Source organism: Rhinolophus ferrumequinum, chromosome 6, assembly GCF_004115265.2.
Source record: "Rhinolophus ferrumequinum isolate MPI-CBG mRhiFer1 chromosome 6, mRhiFer1_v1.p, whole genome shotgun sequence".
NCBI classification, from domain to species: Eukaryota; Metazoa; Chordata; class Mammalia; order Chiroptera; family Rhinolophidae; genus Rhinolophus; species Rhinolophus ferrumequinum.
In genome coordinates, this window is record NC_046289.1 from 25,306,682 (window position 1) to 25,328,747 (window position 22,066).

At 46.9% G+C, this 22,066-nt stretch overlaps 1 protein-coding gene across 2 annotated transcripts in view; it reads left to right on the forward strand.

The window, feature by feature from the left end:
• Positions 1–22,066, forward strand: part of DPF3 (double PHD fingers 3) — a 247,804-nt gene that overhangs the window by 175,486 nt on the left and 50,252 nt on the right. For both annotated transcript variants that reach the window (XR_004423250.1, XM_033108877.1), the window contains exons 7-8: positions 2,525–2,662; positions 19,746–19,874. Coding sequence is in view for 1 of the 2 variants with exons in the window: in XM_033108877.1 (XP_032964768.1) it covers positions 2,525–2,662; positions 19,746–19,874 (267 nt within the window). In the remaining variant the exon portion in view is untranslated. The remainder of the gene's footprint in view (positions 1–2,524; positions 2,663–19,745; positions 19,875–22,066) is intronic.

The following is a 22,066-nucleotide window of genomic DNA, read 5'->3' on the forward strand; positions in this document are numbered from 1 at the left end:
GAACTGCTGTGGTGGAGAGGATGGTGAGGAATCTGCAGAGGCAGCTGAGGCGTCCTCACATAAATGCTGCTGTTATCAGTCTTATTTTTAATAAGCACTTATTCCTTACCAAGTGTATACTTGGTGATGAAATGGGGTCATATATAATGATCCCATAATTTGCTGTTTATTGACCTCATATCATTTAAAAGGTTAAATAGAGAAAGCCACAAGCAGGCCCAGAGTGTGCCTCAGGGGCCTCTTTAGGTTTCACTTCCTGAGTCAAATGGTATTGAGATGTGTAGTACCATTTAATGTTTTTTGCAATATTTACAACAGAGGAAAGGAGGGGGGATGGAGGGACAGAGAGAGAGAGAGAGAGAATGTCAGTAGCCAGTTGTAGGACTTGAATTTATAGTCACTAGGTCATCAGCTTGAATTTCAGACTCTCATCGTATTATGAAAGTCCAGCCAAATGCCAGATTCTGTAGTAAGTCCTCTTTCAGAATAGTAAAGGCATGGCAGACCAAGCTGAACCCCCTTGCCCCTCACTACTGGTTATTAAGCATCTTTTATGTGTTGGGTACTGAGTGAGATAGCTTACAAATATTATTTGTAACCCCTTTAACTATCCTTCAAGGTAAATAGTGCTATCATCATTTTCAGATAAGAAAAAAGGCACAGAGAGATTATGTGTCTTGTCCAATTTCACACAGCAAAACTCAACTCATTTTTGGAAGCCAACATAACCATAAAATCGAAATGTGATAAAAGATAGGTCAAAAATTATAGATCTGTCTCAGGTCTGAGTATAGTTGCAAAATGCAGTATTAGCGAATAGAATACAGCAGTGTGTCAAATGGATAATACACTCTGACCAAAGGGAGTGCATTCTAGGAATCAAGAATGGCTCAATAATAGGGAAACATTAGGAAATCAGCATAATTCACTATCAACAAACTAAAGAAGAGTCATATATTAGTAGATGCTGAACAGGCAGCCAATAAAATTCTGTGATAAAATCGTAAAACAGGAATAAGAGGAACTACTTAAATTTGATAAAGACTAAAAATTAGCCACATGATTCATTCTAATGAATGAAACACTAAATCCAACCTCATTAAAACAGGAAAATCTTGCTTTTGCTATTTTAAAAATATCGCCCTGGTGATTCTTACAAATTAAGCTAAGAAGATAAATTAATTTGTATAAATTTGAGAAAGAAGGGATGATTATTTTTGCCAATGGTTGTAATACCTAAAAAGAATCTAGTAAGAAAAGAGACTTGACCAGAAATAATAAAGACGTTGGGCACGATTTCTGGAAAATAGCTCTTCCCTATACTATGGAGTTCACGTAGCCAGTTACCTTTGGCACCTGGGACTAGGATTTGAACCCGGGTCTCACCATGAAGTCAGTGTTCTTTGTACCTTAGGAGATATTTATGCTCACTATAACCCAGTCATGTGAAAAGAGAGTGTGTTAAAGCTTGTAACCTCAGATGTTCCAGCAGATCAGCTGGGGAAAGGCAGGAGCAGGAGGAGAGGGTTGGCATAGGAGTTTTACTGGAAGACCCTGGAGGCTTCTGCTGCCAGCAGTGCCACTTCTCCAGGGGCTGAGATACTGTCAGGGGAGGTTGGGGACGGTGGACTGGTCTGAAGCCATTTAGCTAGACTTCTGCTTCTCAGGTACCGAGCAGCCAACCCAAGGAACTGCCCTGTCTCCTTGGCCATACTTTATGTTGCTTTTTGCCCTTGTCTCACAGTGTCCGTTTCAGAGACACTGGGTACTAGGCTGCCAGGGCCTCGGGCTCTTGGTTGCCACATCTACCAAGGATGGCTTGGCCTCAGGGTTTCCATGGTGGAAGGGGGTGGAACATGTTTTTCTGACCCCAAACCACTGAGAGATACCTCAAAACTATTATCCATGTCAAGTTTCTCTACTTCATAGAGTCAACCTCAGGATGGTGGAAGAAGCACTGCACAGGCTTCTAGGAGACCTGGGTTCCAGTGGCTCTGCCACAACTAGCTGTGTGTTCCCAGGCAGCTCACTTTGCCTTGCTGGGCCTCACTTGCCTCATCTGTGCCACGGGGTTTTGGACTGGATAGTCTCCCAGTCCAAACTTCAAAATTAAAATAGTCGTCATCCTTATCATGTGCCCGGCACTGTTTAATGCTTTGCTTAGAGATTAACTCATCACTACTACCCAATGAGGTAAGTACTACTATTATTCCCATTTTCCCTCTGAAGAGACTGAGGCACAGAGAGGGTAAGTGACTTGCGTAGGGTCTCACAGCTAGGAAATGATGGAGCCCTGACACAACTTCCATCCTCTACTTTTATGGCTTTTCTACCACCTCGACCCATGTGGTAATAGTGGGGTTGATTCCGTCCAGGGGTAAGGGATGTTGGGACTGGGAAACAGTTTTTAACGGAAACCCAGCTCTGGGGTGGACGGATGGGAGTCATTACCTAGGAGAATGATGGCAGTGGCTGCAGAGGTTGCTGACATTTGCGTTTTCCTTTTCTTTCCTCTTCTCCCTAGTTTGCGGCAAGCGCTACAAGAACCGGCCAGGACTCAGCTACCACTACGCTCACACTCACCTGGCCAGTGAGGAGGGGGATGAAGCCCAAGACCAGGAGACCCGGTCCCCACCCAACCACAGAAACGAAAATCACAGACGTGAGTTCCCACCTGGGTGGGGACAGTGATGAAGTGGGTGGGCAGGGCCTTTTATCACCTGTGGCATCTTCTGGTGGTGACCGTTGATTGGTCTCAATGTCCTGGGGTGCGCTGGCTTCTTCAACCCAGCCCCAGCTGCCCCTGGGCTCATCTGAGCCCCAGGCTTAGAGTGAGCTGGGCAGGGGTGGCTCACTGAGCTCTGCTCTCAGGAAGGAAGGTGAGTGTTAAGGCAGAAGGGAAACGTCCTCCCTTGGCCATTGTCAAATGCCAGACCTGCTCGTCTTTCTCTCAGCTCCAGAGGATCCATTCACAACTGCTGACCGGTGGAGGCTCCATTCACGTGGATGTGTCCATTCACACAGACATTCCAAATGTCTCCTTGGAATGCCCCCAAGAGATGCAGAACATTCTTGATTGATTGTCTTGGCTTTAGGGGAGCCTTACAATTTTGATACAGGGCTCTCCTGCCCAAGAGCCTCCATGCTCTTTGCTTGAGCACTCGGTCAGCAAATGTGACCTGGGTGCGTTTGCTATTTGGGATGCTTGGCTCGAAGACGCAACATGATCCTGAAGATTTGTTTTTCCATTTCTATTCTCTCTTTTCTTCCTCAACTTCCAGTTATGAATTAGGGAGTCGTTAAAAAAGGCTTAGCATTCACCCCTTGACTTCCTCTGTAACATTCCCTGTGGTTTCTGGACCTACCGTAAACTCAAAACGGGGTGGGATGATGGAAACTTCAGGACTTGCTTCAAGATGTAGGGCATTCTCAGATCATTAGGTAAGCAGCAATTGTGGACATGCTGTGTGTTTTCTATTTTGTTCACAAGCTTTGGTGGTAGGTGTTCTTGAAGTGAACAATGTAATTGAAGGGATCAGACCTTTAAAAATATTACAGACCCTAGGCTTTGATGGTGACTCCTGTGCATTCCAGCCAATCAGCTCAGTCATCTGATGTTGATTGGCTGTGTTCACCAAATATATGAACTAATTAACACACCTTGGCCAAGACCTTCCTTTGGATTAGGGTGGGTTTTTGCCTAACCCCACCCGACTTTCCCCTTGTCACGTTGCCTGCGCTGTATTACTCTGCTCAGGCTGCCGTAACAACATAAAGGAGAGTAGGTGGCTTAAAGGACAGAAGTTTATTGTATCACAGCTCTGGAGGCTGGAAGTCCCAGATCAGTGTGCCAGCTGGGTTGGATTCTTCTGAGGCCCCCTCCAAGGCCTGTGGATGGCCGCCCGCTTTCCTCCTCTTCACATGACTGTCCCTTTATGCACGTGCACCCTGCTGTCTCTGTATGTCCAAATTTCCTGTTCTTACAAAGACACCAGTCAGATTGCATCAGGGCCCATCCTAACAGTTTCATTGTAACTCTTCCCCTTTAATCACCTCTTTAAAGTCCTTATCTCCAAATATAGTCATATTCTGAGGTACTGGGGGTTAGGACTTCAACACATGATTTTGGGGGCAGCGAGGGGGGATGACATAATTCAGTCCATAACACCTTTTATAATTCTTACTCACTTTCAGAGTCCAGGCCTTTTGTGTGTCAGATACTTGTGTTCTTACCCACTGTTGTCACCTGGACAGAAAAGCAGGGTAGGAGGGTCGACAGCTTTGCCCACCTTCCCCTCACCAGCTCCCAAGTAGCTACGAGGCTGCTGAGGTCTCTTGTCTTCTCTCTGGGGAGAAGCTTCCTTGGTCCAGCCACCCTTGTCTTTCAGAAAGGAAAATATTTGCATTTCCCTGTCTCTCTGCTATCCCTTCTCTGATCTAAGTGATCCAATACCACTCCATAGTTATTGTCTCCTACGTGGAGGAGATGGAGAGTGACCTCCTTTGATTTGGGTTGCTATCTGGAAAGTATTTGTTAACTATTGCTCTCTCTGAAGCATTTATTCGCTTGGTATTTTTTGTCACCCCTCCAGTGCTGGCTTATCTCCTTGACATGTCTTCTCACATGTCAGGCCATTTTGTTCTGTGTGTAGGTGCTCTACTCACACTGTAGGGTTTGGAATGCTTTTCTTTTGCTGTCTCTCTTTCACGTATGTGCGTGGTGGTGGCAACCGCAGAGGAAGGCTCCATGTGGTCCCTCAGGAGAACTGCAGGCCCACGTGGATCAACGCCGTCTCCGCCTTAGCTCTTCCTGTAGTTCCCCCTCCCACAGGTTGGGCGCTCACACATTGTCTCTGTCCCTCAGGAGCTTCTCACACACTCATGGCTCAGTGTCTCCTGCGTCCTCATGTCCTCAGCATGAGGCCACACAGCTTTGCTTGGCAAGAAGCTGTGTCTTTCCTCCTCTTAGATGGAGACATCTTCCTAAGAAGTCTTATCCTGCTGCTTGTTCTCCTCCCTCTGTGGGTTGGTTTGCCAGTGAGCACACTCGCTGCCTCCCCCTTTCCCCTTCTTTTTACTCCGCTGATGAGAAATTGGGTTCTTCGAAAAGGGTTGTCTGACTACCCAAGGGTTTTAAACTGCATAGAAAAGAATAACTGTACTTGGGTTCCTCCGGGGCCTCCTCCCATAAGGAAGGTTCCGGAACCCTCACACACACCTTTTTAATGACATCTCCTCACAGCACCCCTCTGTGATTAACCCCATTTTCTTAGTGGGCAGGGTGCAGCACAAAGGTCTTCAGCGTCCACAGAAGCCATCCTCTCCCTCTTCCCCAGTTTCTCTGGACAAATCCGAGAGATAGCAACTCTTCCCAGATTCTCTGCACCACACACGCCACCCATCTGCTTGCCGCTGTGAATGTGTGCTGTCCTCTCCCACATTCCCGTGGTGAGCAGCCCCCAACCATTTTCTCGTGAGCACTAATTGCCAGCATCATTCATACCCAGTCATTAGCTGCTCCCATTGTTTGGGGTGGGGGTGGGCTCCCATCCATCCTGCCCCTAAATGCCACTGGGGCTGTGCGGTGAATTGAATGTGACAGCTCTGTAGCATCCTGAGGTCTCAGCTTTGTGATCCTCCCTTGGCAGGGCTTCTGGAATGGGGACGGGAAGCAGGGGAGCTTAATCCACGAGGCTAATCTGCAGTTCCCTCGGGAAACGGTCTGGGCGTCAGTGGAGTGGGAATGCTGACTTTTCCCTCTTGAGCGAGCTGCAGCGTGACCCACGCTGCTTGTGAGCACAGGCCTATCGGCAAAATCGCCCTCCAGACTCAGGAGTTTTCCGGGCCACGGGCAGCTGCGTTGGCACCACCTGCAGCATAGAGACCTTTTGACTTTGGTCCTCCTGCTGTCCCTTGCAGCATCCTCCCCAGCTGTGTCTCCAGTGAAGCCCATTGCTCATGCCTGCGCCTGCTGCTGCTGAAGGGCCGAGTGCAGCACTGGAGCCGGCCTTGACCTTCCCAGCCCCAGACTGCCCCGCGCCGCCAGCTCAGCAACTGCCTGCCATTCCTCCTGCCTCCCTCCCCCAGCTGATGTTCTCTGGCCTTTGTTCCTCCCCTAGTTTCTCATTTTCTCCTGTGCGTACGTTCCTTGTCCTTCTGTAGGCTTATCCCCTTTCCTTTGTGCCCTTGCCTATCTGCCTCAGCCACAGGCATCCCGGGGAGCTCAAATGCTACCCCTTGGGAGCTAGTACTTTTCTGATGGGGTCTTCCCTACCTGAGCTGCTCCCCTTCCCTCCCTCTGTGAGGCTGGCTGCTTCTTCCTCCCTCCGTTTCTCTTACCACCTTTATCTACTTTCTATAAACGAAATATCTCCGTGTGTGTGTGTGTGTGTGTGTGTGTGTGTGTGAGACACCCGGGGAGGTTAGGACTCGGGGGGCGAAGAGGTACCACTCAGAAGCATTCTGTTGTGACTCCTTAAATGCCACCTTGATAAACAGCCCCAGTGGGACCAGGGTAGCAGAAAGAGCACTAGATTATAATTCAAGACTCCTTTGACACAGGCTCACAATGTCAAAACTGTTCTTGAATTTCTTTTTACCTTCTCTGTACAGTGGGAATCAATTACAGATGATGTTTTCAAGGTATTTTTGGGACGGGGTGGAGTGGGGTGGATGTGGGCATTCGTGAGGTCCTGGACCTGCATGGAAAAGCTGTGTAAATGAATTCAGTCTAATCCGTTCATCTGTCCGTCCATCCATCCATCCATCCATCCATCCTCGGTTCAGTACCATGCACTGAGTGCGGCCTCGGTCCCTGTCCTTGAGGAGCTCACAGTCTGAGTGGGAGTGTGTACCAGGGTGTGTGCAGGATGGCGAAGGAGCAGGGGGCTTGAAGGGCACAGATGCTTTCTCCTCCGTAGGGCAGTGGTGCTCTACATGTAGCATCCACTTCGCCTGGGAACTTATAGGAAATGCAGGTTCTCGGCTCCACTAGACCTGAAACAGAGACTCAGGGCTGGGGGTCGGGGGGACACCAGCAGGATATGTTTTAAGAAGCCCTCCAAGGCATTCTGGTGCCACTAAAGCTTGAGAACCACTGCGTTAGGGGATGTGCAAAGGCTTCACTGAGGAGGTGACGTTCAAGGTAGCCCTGGAAGAATGAGGAGGAATTTCCTGGGAGGGGAGAGGGCTTCCCAGGTACAGAGGTAGGGAGGTATGCTATAGCATGGCACGTCAGACAATTGTTAGTAGTTGGGCGTAGCATGGGAAGAATGGTAGAAATGTAGACAGGGGCTGCAGTTGGAAGCGGCTTGTATGTGTGCTTGTCATCCTGTAGGAAATGGAGAACCACAGCAGCAATTACTAGAGGACAAGAACCAATCATTTACAAAGAAATCTGTTTGGCGTATTATTAATTGTTACATGGCGCATCTCTTATTTAATAGCATAAATGAGTGTAAAATGCTCTCTGTAACATACCTGGAGCTCCTAAGAGGGAAATGTTTTTTAAAATATGGATCTATAAAACTTATTTCAAGCCTGTTTTCTGGTCCATGGAATGGCAGTTGGGTTTTCCTCGGTCCTGGGAGGTCTTAGTCTTCCATATAATGGTGGCGTGCCGGGTTTTTAGTATCTTTCGAGAGAAGAAAAGGCCCCACTCTAGGCGCCTGTGGAGGGCATGTTGTACTCTGCAGAACTGAAAGAGGAGAGCTGAGTTGATTAAGGGTAATGTCGGCTGATTAGATAATCTGAAAATTAGTCTGATAATGTGCAAATTATCTAAAAGTAGTGTATGATGTCATTGCCACACTAATAGAAAGATCTAACAGATGTCATCTTCTGACATCTCTGTCCTCTAACGTATGGCCCAGGGGCGATGCATACAGCTTTAAAAGACAGTGAAAATTACCTTTGATACAAGTTGAAGAATTTTGGACCACTCTGAAAGGTCCCCGAAAAGCCATAAGTAAAGCCCACACAGCTCACCACTTACCCAACCTCCATGCAGGAAAGACAGGCTTTGTTACAGAGGAGAGAAAGGAAAACTCAGATGTGGGGCTCTGTCAGGAAAAGTGAGCTGCTTCTCTCTTCCTGAAGAGCAGATTTGGAAACTAACAACAGGTGTTCTTTAGATGGATTATTATTTAACTGAATAGTTTAGAGATTGCAAAGCGCAGAAGAACCTGAGGGGCTGCTCTGGCCCTGACAGGAGACTTGGAGTCAATTTCCCAGTCCTGTGGGTCATCCACACACTTGACCCAGTGGCTGAGACAATGGCAGAGCAATTGGCCAGGCTAGGGTGGGTCTCGTGACTCTGCCACTCTGCTGCCTTCTGTCTGTGTAAATGTGGGTCAGCTGCTTACACTTCTCTGCTCCTTCGTTGCCTCGTCTGTAAAGCAGAGAGAATCAAACTGACCTCGTGGGGTTGCTGTGAGTCTCCGGTGGGATGATGTGGGTGTTTGGCACCATGCCTGCCCATCGCGATGCTGAGATCCCATCTCTGTGCCATTTGGACCAACAGAGCATGTCTGCAACCACAGATGGCTGATCGGAGTCAGGGCCTATCTGCGGCTGTGTGATACTGGGATGCTCACTGCCTGTGGGGGCAGGGGGGGTCTCGTTGGCATCAGGCGTGACTATCAGAGCCTGACCTGGCCCTGGCACATCCTTTGCTGAATTTTAGATATGGGACACCGATCCTTCTACACAAGCTAAACATGAGCATTTATGGAGAACTTGCTGTGCCTGTGCCCACTTGTGGGGCTACGTGTAATTGGGCCTCCAAAAAGACATAACATGTGGTCTCAGCCTTAGCAGAACTTCTGGTTTAATTGGGAAATAAGATGGATGCGTGACACCTAGTGAGAGGAATCTGTGGAGTAGAATCGAGCCACACGTGCCTTCCCTGTATTTACCATCCCATTTCCCCAGGATCAGGGATCCACCTGCCATCTGCCTTTCTGGGAGCTTCTTATTTCTCTTACATTTTTGGCCTAATTACCGAGAATGTTCAGAACTGAAGAGTTCCATGTCCTGAGAAATGACGATGACAGTAATACTTGCTGACATTCCTTGAATGTGTCAGACACTGAGCTCAGCAGGCCACATTTATCTCACTCATTCCTCACAACAACCCTATAAGGTAGGTGCTGTATCCCCCTGGAAGACATATCACGGCACACAGGGACTGAGTGATGTCCCCATGGCCACAGAGCATGAACGGGAATTTCTCCAGTTCATGTGTCCCTTCTTTTCCTGCCTTATCAGAAATAAACTTATTTTGCATCTAGGAGAGAAAAGAGGCAAAGAACTGGTGGCACACCTGTTAGGCATCAGGCAGTTTCTGTGTATCATCTCAGGTAGTGTTATGTTACAAGTGCAGGAGGCACATGCTGCTGCTCTCATTTTACAGAGTAGGAAACTGAGACTCAGAATAGTTGAGTAACTTGTCTCAAGTCACACAGTTAGCAAGTTGGGAAGCTGAGATGTGAATTTGCTTGAGTTAGACACCATTCAATTATGTCAGCACGTCGGAACCCCAAGTGATGGATCTTGGTCTCAGCCAGGGATCTTTGTCTTGGTCCTACTGATGTCCCTTGATTTTCACCTATAGACCAATTGTCAAATGCATCATCTTACATAGTGGCATTTCGAGAGAAATGAGCGTATTAACGGGCACTATCTTAGTTAGCTTGGGCTGCCATGACAAAACACCACAGACTAGGTGGCTTAACAGCAAGACTTATTTGTCACAGTTGTGGAGACTGGAAGTCACAGATAAAGGTGCCAGCAGGGTTGATGTCTGGTGAGGACTCTCTTCTTGTGCTGGAGATGGCTGTCTTCTTGTTGTGTCCTCACCTGGCCTTTCCTGGGTGCATGTGGGTGAAGAGAGAGAGAAGCAAGCTCTCTGGTATTTTTTTTATAAGGGCACTAATCGCACCATGAGGGCCCCATCCACATGACCTCCTCTAAAGCTAATCACCTCCCAGAGGCTCCATCTCCAATACCATCCCACTGGGATTAGGGCTTCAATGTTTACATTTTTGGGGAAACACAATTCACCCCATAGTAGGAACGTTTCGTCTTCTAAACTGACTTTAGTTGTTTGTGATGTTATATGGATTCCACTCACTCATTCCAAGTTGTATTACACTTTGTAAATGTGTTTTACTATAGGAAAAAAAATCACACATACCACTCTGTTCAATAATTTTCCTTCAGTTTTCTCTCTCATTCTGTGTCTCACTGTCTTTCCTAGCTCTTACATCTCTTTTTGACCTTTTCTTTCTTTAAAATAATAATAATAATAATAATAATAATACTGTACCTAAAGCAAAAATCCTAGGATTCATCCTTGGCTCTTTGTTTTATTTCACCACCCATGTCAGCTTCCCCCCAAATCTGTCTCCTTTTCTCCATCTTCTGACCACCACTGGCTCCTGGTTGGATCATTGCAACTTCTTTATTGGTTACCGTTACCTCTTATAGTCCATTCTCCATGGAGCAGCCAAAGTGGTCTTTTTAAAGTATAAAACAGATGAGGCCATGCCCTGATCTCACCACGTTATCTCATTTGCATGTAATCCGTACTTCTCACCTTGAGGGCCTGCACTTTGGCTTTTCAGCAGCATCAACATCATTTGGTACCCAGCTGACTGACTTGTCCAGGTTTTCCCAGGACATTGCCAGACCGAAAGTCCCGTGCCCTGGAAACCCCTCAGTGCCACACAAATCCAGACAGTTGACGACCCTGGGAGGGAGCTTGTAAGAAATGTGCAATCTCAGGCCCTACCCCAGACCTATAAATCCTAATCTGAATATTAAGGAGATCCTTCAAATTTGAGAAGCCCTGGCCTCCAAGGCCTGCCAACTAGTCTGACTTGACGTCTCTTTAGGTGTGTGGTTGTAGGTGCTCTGGGTGGTGCAGGGTCACGTGGGCCAGCTAAGAGCCACACGGCCTGGGTTTGGAGCCAGTGTAGTTACTCACTAACATGGGACCTTAGCCAAGTCACTTAGCTTCCTTGTGCCTCGAGTATCACCTGTGTAAAACCAGAACATTAATGTATCTGTCTCAGGATTACGTGACGATTCAATGTTAATCATATAAAGTGCAGCATTAACAGAAAATGCGTGTGACACAGTGTGACATGACTCTTCCGTGTTAGGCTGGATAGAGCCATGGTTCTCAAACTTGAGCACATCAGCATCCCCTGGATGGTTTGTTAACAACACAGACTGCTGGATCCCACCCCAGAGTTTTAGATTCAGTAGGTCTGGTGTGGGACCCTAGAACTCGTGTTCATAACAAGTTCCTAGGTGAACCACCGCCTTAGAGAAATCCAGCTTTCAAAGACTGGTGTTCAGTCGACTTCCTTTTATTTTATTTATTTATTTATTAAATAATAATAATGATGATAATAATGAACAATAATTGCATGCACTGAGTCAGGTAACGGGCTGGGAATCAGGCTGGACTGTTCAACCTAAGGGTTAGATGTGGTTTTCCATCTTTCACAAAGGTTCCATTCTTCCTGGGGCAAACGTTTCTTTGGCTCCCAGCGCCTGCTTCCTGGCTTGCTTTCTGGGTGTGTCCCCCACCTGGGCCCTCATCTCGGGGCTGGGCTGTCTTTTGGCTTTATGGTGCCTTGCGGCAGTCCTGATCCTCAGGTCTGAGGCATGAGGGCGCATCCTTTTCCTTTTCCTGAGTACTGTTTTTCAGTCTGAAGGATACAGAGAACGCTGGTCCATTGTGGACTGGCGGGGGTGATATACCTGAGTCTCGTGGTAGTGGAGGTGAGGACAGGTGAGAGGGCTAGGTTGGGCAAGACAGGAAGGGGGCTTCCTGAATTCTAACAGCACAATAATAATATCCTGACAACTTACACGGACAAGGCATATCCAGCTTGAAAGCACCGAAATGTCCTGCAATTCTCTGAGGGGAATGACACCACTTCATGCAGAGCCCTGTCGACGTAGTTGCTCTCACATTAACCGTTTCCCCCTCAGTGACTCATTTGGTGGCAATAATAACTTGCTACGCCAGGGCATGAACTGGCCCATATGACCTTCCACTGGAAAATTGAAACCCCTTCTTGTGCGTTCCCTAAGCAGCACTGAGAAGCGTAATCAGTTTTGTTTGGTCTTTTTTGCGCTTCTCTGAAGCATCATTGACAGACCCGGTGTTGCTGGCCTAACGCTGGAGTGCAAAGGGCATCACTGACAGGTCATGTGACTGTCTAGCCCCAGAACTGGTGAGGTGGTGTCCAAACTCCAGCAAATTGCAACTCTAACCAAATACATCTGTCAAGATAGAGACATCAGTGTGAGCAGACAAGTCTGTTTGTGCAGCACAGCATTTCGGAGTAAACATTCTGAAAGCATGTGTCCAACGGTATGAGTTTTGTATTTCATAAAGAAGGAGGAAAAGAAGCTAGGTGCAAGAAAGGGTGGGATGACAGACATCATATTTTAAAATTTTTATGAAGATTCTCTAGCCACAAAAGCACACAATGCGACATGGCTTGTTTTCTCACTGGCTGTTGCAGGACTCCTGACAAGAAAATGGGGTTCAAGGGGCTCTGGGGCCAGCGGAGCCTGGGACTTCTTAATACCTTCCATTCTGGTTTTCTAAGAAGTGCCTAAGGGAGAGGATTCCTGCAGGAGGGCAGGCCCACTGGCTTTCTTCACTGCAGCTTTAGTTTCTCCAATGGGCCCCCCATTATTCCTAATCCCCATTTTCTGTCCCTGTTATGAAAGGAACTGATGCTGGCAGTGCCTTAGAATGGTCACTCAGTACTTGGGGAACGCTTTGCCTCCACTCAGTTCCTCGTCTTTGACTTTCCTTTGCCTGGCACATATTCCTCCCCCCCAAAGCCTCTGTGAAGATATGTCCATTCTTTCATGAAGTATTTATTGTCAGCTCTGTGTCAATCACGGTGCCAGGGGCTGCGGATTCAGAGATGAAAGATGCTCCTCCTGCCCTCAGGGGGCTCACGGCTAACGGGAAGAGACACCTACACAAATATAAAACAATGATGAAAGCCTGAGTACCTCTGGGTTTGGAAAACTTTGCTTTTCTGTCTCTTCTTTCACTCTCTTATAATCCTTAACTAATAGGCCTAAAAGGGACCTTAAGATGTCATGTAGCACATTCTCTTGCGTCTGGATAGGCGGCACTCAAACAACCCTGGGTCTGGGGCAACCTCCCCAGGTGCGAAGGCCCTGCAGAGAAGCCTGCTCCTTTGACCAGGCCTTTAACTGTTGAACTGCCTCCATTTCTAGCTTTCTTCTGGCCTGTGCTGCCATTTCATCTCTTTCCATCTTGCGTTATCCTTGACAATACGGAGTGTGGCGATTTAGCTCCTTCCATAAACTCGAAAACATGAAAACAACCCTCAGCCTTCCCTTCCGCAGGCAGACTCATCTCAGTGGTGCCTGGAATCGTTCTGCATTAGCGACCCCCGGTCCTCATCGTACATCCACGTTGCCCTCAATGACAGCTGGCAAAATGGCTGATGAGAAAGACCGAATTCTCGGCCACCGAGGACTCTGCTGGCCTAGCAGTCATGTGGTGTGTGGACCCTGAGGTCCATTTCCCCGCCCAGCTCCCCGATTTCCCTGCCTTTCCACATTCAGGAAGGAAGGCATCATTTGTCTTTCTCCTGGAGCCCGGGGACAGGGCCTGCGTTGCTGTTAGGTGACCAAGAAGACGCAGCCTGAATGGAGTCCCAGCATTTTTATTCCTTGGATCTGTGGGATTTATTTTTTCATCCGTTCTAGGGAAGCAATGAAAAAAGGTGTCAGGCCGTGGGGATAATTTATATGAGTAAACACGTAAGGAATAGAGTGAGCAAGAGCATGAGAATTAAGGCCATTTATCCAGGCTCTGAGGTTCTGTTTGCCCTCTGGTCCAGCCTTCCTCACAGTCTTTATCTCGCCACTTTAACCCTTTCCTCGCTGTACTCCACATGGGCCCGATGCAGATCTCTTCACAGCTGCCTTCTCTACCCCAGCCTTCCGCTGCCTTCCCCTCCCCCGCCCCATCCCTCATTAAAGGTTGGGCAGAAGGTAGCAGGATGTGGCCGTGGCCTCCAGCTGAGGCCTGCTCACTGATTCTGAAGGGAAGGCACGTTGGCTTACACCCTCCCTCTTTACCCTCCGGGTCTCCGAGGCTTCCTCCTCTACCCTGGCCTGTCTAGTATGTCCTATGTGGCCAACCTGGGGCTGCCTTTCCGCTTTCCCTCTTTTCCTGTCCCCCTTTTTACTCCATCTTGTGAAACTGTGCTCTGCACAGCCAAGTGCACCGAGCTAGGATGCTTTACACTTGAGAGATGAAGTAATAACAGGTGGCAAGACCAGAGGCTGCTGGAGCCCCTGATTCCAGTTGCCATGGAAACATGTCAGACCTGTGGAGGGATGGGAACTGTCAGCCGTGGAGGGTGGTGGGGGGACAAGGGAGAAGGGCGAGGAGAGGCACATCTCCTGGAGCGTTCTTCTCTCTGCTCCCAGACTCCCCAAGGGCTGCACACCCCACCAACAGGCCCTGGGAGAGCCGCTGCTGGACTGGGGCTCGGTGATGGACACAGCATGGCCACGTGTTTGTACACACCAGGCCCTGGCAGGCGGTCTGAGCGTCTGCTCAGGATGTGAAGTCACGCTTTTGTGGATGTGCCATGGAGGAGCCTACACCTCTGGCTTGCTTCCTGTTTCCCTAGGACACTGGGGACAAAGCTCTGGTCTCGCAAGACCCAGATGAGGGGCTGTTGCTGGTGGTCGGACTGTCCCTGCCATTCATTTTTTTCACGAGTGGCAGGCACATCGCAGCAGAGATCAGACTGAAAAGGAGAAAGACAGCTCTGTCTGGGTGGTAGTTTTATGGAAGATTTGGGGCCTTGTTTGCCATAGACACGTGGCCTGATTGAAGTAAAAAATCCTATAGCATGCGCTGTCCACAGTGACTGTCCACCCTTTACTGAGTGTGGTGGTGGGACTACCTGGGGCTGGGCTTTCCTTTTTCTTGGCTTGATTATATGAATGCTCCCTGCCATCTTCTGTTATTATTTCATTTATTTTTTTTTTGAACTTTTTCATGTACTTCATTCCTGATTTCCATTTGTTTTTCCTTTGAGCTTTTTAGAGTTATCTCTGCCAGGTAAATCCCTAAATTCTTAAGGCTCACTTTAGTTTCTCAGCAGCTTTCTTGTATCTCTTATATGATCTTAGCCCATGAACTTTAATCAACAGGAAACCAAATCCATCATTGTGGGCGCTCCCACCGAGATACCACTCAGGCTTTTGCCCTCCCTATCATCTTCTTCTATAAAGCGGGACTCAATTTCCCATAAGCAGGAGCAGAATCTCTATTTAAATCCCACTTGCAAGGTCTGGACGAGCTTCCTATTTATAGTAAAATCCTTTTTATAATGATCTCATATATGGTACCAGGAAATTGCTCAAAGCTGGGTCAGGCCATAGGCCAATAAAGCCATGGTGTGAGCTTTACTTAAAAAAAAATTCCTCCGTGAGCCTCTGGAATTCTCTGTTTTCACAGAGTATATGACAATAAACAGGGTCACCCGGGATGGGTCAATTTGGTAGGGACATTAAATTTAAGTTCAAAGGGAATTTCCGCTTTTATCAGGCCAACCTCAATAATTTTTATTGCCTTGGACTTCCTACATAACGTATTAGGTGAATCAAGCTGACTCTAAAGAGATTTATGAAATATTGTAGATGCAAAGTATGGCCAGAAAGTGTTTGCCTCTGGACTTCCCAGAGACAGAGAAGTGTGATTACAGGCTGTGAGTCTCTGGAGACACAGACAACCTGAGGTGAATCCTGCCTCCTCCACTTTGTAACTGGGGCCTGGAGCCAGCCCCTTAATCTCTTTGGACTTTAGTTACCTCATCTGTCAAATAATCCCTACTTCACAAAATTTTTGTAAGAATGAAGTAACGTATGTAAAGCATCCATTGTAAGATCCGTCGCAGTTTTGTGCTGCAATGAAATAAAAGTCTGCTGCTTTTGCTTCTCAGAAAGCAGTTGAACAAGTGGGAGGCTAAGTGGGTAGGTGCAGCCTGGTGTCCCCTTCTCAGGAGACAATGAAGCATAGTCTTACATACTTTTCTTGTATGCTTGTGTACAGGGTGGTGCTTCTCCTACCATAGCAGGGACACAGTGTCGTTCTTCCAGCAGCCCAGGGCCCTCAGCCGCCCACCCCGGTGTACTCTGGGACTTAGACAGGACACCAGGCCAGATGACTGACCACTCCATTTGCACATGGACCAGCTCTGCTCTCTGAGGACGAGGGAAATAAACCAGGCAGTGAATGATGTTCAGAGCAACAGATAACTCTGCCCTAGGGAAAGCAAACACAGTACTCTGTCCCCGCCAGGAAGAGGTCCCAGGGGTATCACTGTGCTGCGGACTTACGTCTCTGCCATCCTTTCCTGAGCCATTCGTCCCACATTGTTGTTAACCATTTCCTGTGTGGAGGACACGTAGGTGTTCCACAGATGATGAGATGTGGCACCTGACCGGAAGCAGTAGATCACTTAACATGGGGAGATGGGGCAGGTGTACACATGCATGAACAAGAGAAGCGTCGTAGAAGTGATGGCAGCACGGTGCCCTCCCCAAAGCCTCGCTGGTCATTTCTGGCCAGGGAATTGGGAGTGCTGCCTGGGAGAACTCGCACCCTGAAACCAGTCCTAAATACCAAAAAGTGTATGAGAACCAGATGCAAAGGCTATTGATTAGTCTATCCCATGCCATTTTACCAAGATGGAAGAAAGCTTTGAGCTCATGTTCATGAGAAGAGAGTAGGAACTGAAGCTAAAAGGATTTCACTGGAAATGAAGCATAACTGTTCACAATCACTTCCTATACTGGGTCATTGCTCCATTAAAATGGCCCCTGCCCCCGCCCACTCCTGGCATGTCACAAGCGCACACACCAGGGCCTACAAGCTTTTAGCACCTTCTTCAGCCATTTGGCCAGGCACTTTGTATGGCCAACAACCCAAATAACTAACACAAATAATGCGGGGACCCTGTTCTGATTCAGTCTTCTCAGAAACTTCTCTTCCTCAGATGAATTAAATTCTGTTCCTTCATTCTTTTTACATAAGATCAATTTCTCCGTCACCGTCTGCTTTGCTCTAATAGATCGTTTCTGAATTTTTCATTTCTTGCAGTATTGGAATCCCTGATTCAATGGGGTGTTCTACCAATGGTTTCTTGGTTGCAAAATTGTAAGCAGCACCAGAATTACCTGGGAGTTCTTATACTCTATATATTCTCCCCCACCCTTCTTCTCCCCCACTCCACTCTGGTTCAAGCCGTTGTTTCTCAGTCTAGTTGTGTAGGACACAGTTCCCTGGCCCATGCTGGTATTATGAGTCTTGCCCTAGCTGAGACTCCCCCTAGCTGAGACGGTCGATTGCCAGTCATTGGTCGGCCGCTCACAGCAGCTCACAGCAGCTCCCACTGGCTGCTGGCCACTCACACTAGGCACTGGCCGCTCATGGCAGCACATGGCAGCCTGCTGCATCACACAGCAGCCCAACTCCAGCTGTTATTCACAGTCTTAGCTGCGGAGGGTGCAGCTCACTGGCCCATGTGGGAATCGAACCGGCGACCTCGGCGTTAGGAGCATGGTGCTCCAACCACCTGAGCCACTGGGCCGGCCCCTATATTTTAGTTTTTCATCGCCATAAATCACAAGGGATTCAGTGCGTTGGAGAAAACCAGATTCTTTCATTGAAAGGGGAGAAAAATCTGACATAATAGGAAGTCCCTAAGAGAACAGAAAAGAGACAAATGATGAGACGGGGTCATCTAAGAGTTTTAGTGAGATGATATAATGGGATTCTTCGATTGTCATGCAGTAAGCTACCCAAGTTGTGACTGGCATTTTATATCTAGTTCATATCGATCATGAAACTTAGCTTTGGTTTACATTCATCTCCTAAATTTAATATAACCCACTTCTTCATGTTCACTTTTTGATTGATTGCCATGATAGTCTCTTAACGAGGAAACCCTGAGTTTATTTGCCTCAGAGATGTGCTTGGATTTTCTTAAGAGAGTTTTAAAAGTAGTTAAGATGGCAATTGAGAGAGAAGGAAGAAAGGGGGTTCCTTCTGGATTTGGGTAATGAAAATTTTATAAGCAGAGTAAAATTTTTGCGGAAGTACTGATTTTTGGAGATTATTTGCAAAAATCTGTATGACATGCAGCTATCTTTGAGATGCAATGACTGATGAAGAAAAACCCACACTCAACAGGCCACAGGGTATGCCCAGCTCCTCTGTCTGTCCCCAAACAGCCAACACTTTTCTTGCAGAGATTTGTCTGCCTCTCTGAAGATGAAAATCAATGACTTAGAAACTGATTAAACAATTCAAATAGCAACTGATAAATGGATTAACCCTCTATAATGTAATTCTGCAAGCTTTTGTCTTCTGCCTTTCCCAGGTAAGTTTTTCTATTCCTGGAGGCAAAACAGAGGCATGGAGGAAGTGAAGACCAGAAGGAATCATATTAAAGTGGGTGAATCCGTTTATCACTTACTGTCTGGATGGTATTTCTGCTCACATATCTGTTTCCTTTTACAGATTTGTACCCTACGGGATCCTGATTAATGTTAGCCAGTGAATAATGAAAGATAGCAGCAGACATTGGGTATAGTGAGGAGGAAGATACCCCCCGTGGTTTAGACTGATCCTATAAAGGGAGAGACTTTTCTTCTTAGTCACAAACAGGAAGTGTACTGTGACAAAGAAATGTCCACAGTAGGGATAGAAAAACAGAGGAAAATGGAGGTGTTTCTCCCCAGACAAAGAACCTGTCCAAGGCTTTACACCCAGCCCTTAGAAACTGAGAATGATTTTTGTGCTCAAGGACAGGTGCGGTTCTCACAAGGTTGTGTTTTTAAGATCATGTCCCCAAATTTTTCTTTGCCTTTCCTTCCATCTTGTATGACTTATGAAGGGCCTAAACCTCAAGATATGCACTTTTCAGTCCATCTCTGGCGTGAGGCTCAGTGAAATGTCCAGTCTGATTCTAGGCACTTGGGGTCTACTGATTCACTAGTCCTGCGTGCTTTCCTTGACTGTAAGTCTAGACAGTAGGGGGATGTGTCTGAATAAGAGCGGACACCTGCGGATCTGCCAAGATGTGCATCTGATTCCCCAAGAGCATCTTCAGTGGCCTTTCTGGAAATGAGCACCCATCAACGAATGCTTCTTTATTTTCCTTTTCAGGGACAGGAGGAATATCCTCCTAAACAAGAATATATTTCCCAAGGGCAAGGCCTAGGCATTGACCATCCTCTCTCTAGTCACACTACAGTTTATAAATTGCCGTAGGATGTTTGGGGCCTTAGCCCTGAAGGCTGGTTGTTCAGGGATGAGAAAAGTTCACTTGACTAGTAGGCTGGATGCTTTGATCATCCAGGGATGTAATCAGAGGAGCAGGGTCATTTCTATAAAAACACAGAGCTGGGAAATGCTGCAAAAATCAAACTAAAGTCTGCGTGGCTTGTAAGATATTACTAGTAAAAAGTACTGTTTAACCGAAGAGGTCAAAAAGAAAACAGTCCAAGTTAACAACTTGGTTATAACAAAAACCTCAGATTCTAGATTTCATATGCTTCCTGGAGCAGATTCTGCTACACTGTAGGAGAAGGTCCAGTAGGAATTTATCTTAACCTAAAATTGGATTTTTAAAAATATGTTTCTACAGCCCAGAAAGGACCGGATGGGACAGTCATTCCCAATAACTACTGCGACTTCTGCTTGGGGGGCTCTAACATGAATAAGAAGAGTGGGCGGCCTGAAGAGCTCGTGTCCTGTGCAGACTGTGGACGCTCTGGTGAGTGTGGCCCCTTCTTGCATCTGTTCCCATAGACCAGGAACTCTTCCACTCACATTCCTCTGCCATCTTGTGTGGGGTTGAAGGGTGGACCGGAGAAGTGGTGGTGGTGGTGGTGGTGATTTCAAATGGAGAGGAATTTTCCAGTCATTTGACATTTTTCTTCTTTGGATTGTAAGAACCAAAAGTTATGCTCTGGGATCCAGGGAAAAGGGAAAGTAGAAGTTTTTGACTTGTGTTTGGCCTCTCCATGAAGTGGACATTTCTTTGTGTGTGTTGTCGTGGATGATAGTGAGATAGTGTGGAAACACCGGGAGACATAAGCAACATGCTTCCTCGTATTTGGTGATGTGCGTGTAACAAAAAGATGTGTTTGTTTTGTGTAAGTGCCTGGGTCAAACCGGAAGAGTATGGAGACATGAATATTGGGGGAGCAGCCACATCTTGAATTGTCGGAGTCAGAGCCCCCTGGGCTCCTGGGTAGTTGCATAAATACCATGTCCATTGGCCACTCATCCCATTTTCTCATCTGGAACAGACCAGAGGGACCCCAACAGATTAAGGAGGCAAAAGGCAGACGTTCTTAGGGCTAATGTGGAGCTGCCTGGGCATGTTTTGAAATTTCCGTCTTTAACCTATCCAAAAGCTAAAATAACAGAAAGAGACTTGGAGCTTGTGCTTTTATTCTTAAAATGAATTCAGGTTTTCAAGTTTTGTTAAGCTACTGTTTTGTTTTTCAGTTCTAACCAAACCATTACTTTTGGCTGGTTGTGGTTGGTTGGTAGTACCTATTTTTCATACTGCTTTATGTCATAACTAGGCCAAAGAGAGAAGATTTCAGACTCATCTTTAGTCTTATCAATTGCTGACTACTTGGTGAAATACAGTTCAACTGGGTGGTTAGTTCCAACAGTGAGGAGTCCTTGCTCCTTTCCATACTTCTCCCCAGTGTCTTTTCTACTCCTAGTCCCAAGAGAAGGCCTGAGACGACCACAGCTGGGTTTACTGTAGCAACTCGGTTGTTCCTTTGCTTTGTCCGTAAACGTTAGCTTTAGACCTTTTATATTTGGCTTTTGGGTTGTTTAGGGTTCAAGACTGACCTGAGTAGCAAATCCGTAAGTAAAAAAGAACTGGTTTCCATTGCACACAACTCTCAACATTTAATGCTTAAGGACCCTGACAGGGTGGCCCATCTGTGCAATTCCGTCAATTCATTTACTCTCCAAACATGATATGAATGTTGAACTTCTTACTCTGCTGGTGTTAGCTCAGAAAAGAGGGCCCGTGTGACAGTGGGCCCTGGGTTTTAGATACTTAAAAAGAAAATGAAACAAATGAACTGCAATTCAGTGTTTTTTTTAAAAGTGAACAATCAGATAAAATCTCTGCCTCCAGAAACAAAGTCACTTGGCAGAATGATACTCGAGGCAGAATGATACTGGACTTCTGTGGGTCTGTGCATTAGAGAGGGCAGCTTCAGAATTCTCATTGCAGATGGCTGTGACTTTCCCTCTTCCTTTTCTACAAAAGATGGGGTACTTGAATCTGATACATCCATGGGGGACCAGAAGTGGGCAGTTGGGGTTTTCTATCCGAAGCCTCTCTCTTCACAGCTTTTACACATGGTTTTATTCCCGGGATCGGTCTGCTGTGTGATTCAGGGGGCTGTTTTATACCAGTGTAGGTGGTCTTATTGCATTAGCCATGGATTAATTTTGGTGGATAATTTAGTCAAGGTCTGACCCCGATGTTCCTGAAATAGTTGATACCTTGGGAATAAACAAGTGGCATTAGCCCATGGGCTGTGCTTGTTAAGGCAGGTGGGCGAATACTTCTCTAGGGCCTCCCTGGAGTCCTTATGCAGAAGAGCGATCTTTCCCTTTCCATCTATCCTACCACCTCTGTTTCCTGGGAGAAAATGATATTGACCCCATAAATGGCACGTCATGACCTCATTTGGGGTAGTCCAGGGACCCATTTAGAAGGTAAAAAATTTAAACCTGAGTTTTACAAATTTCAGGATGCTGTATTTTATTAGGCTTTGAACCCCCATTTCTCACTTTCTTAGTACTCTGAGTTAGATTTAACAACTTTGGACTTTCTGGGATAACTAAGACCTGGGCGTGTTGAGTGGCTGGAGTGGTGTGACTGTGTGCACGTGCCTGTGTGCACACACATGTGTATGCACATGT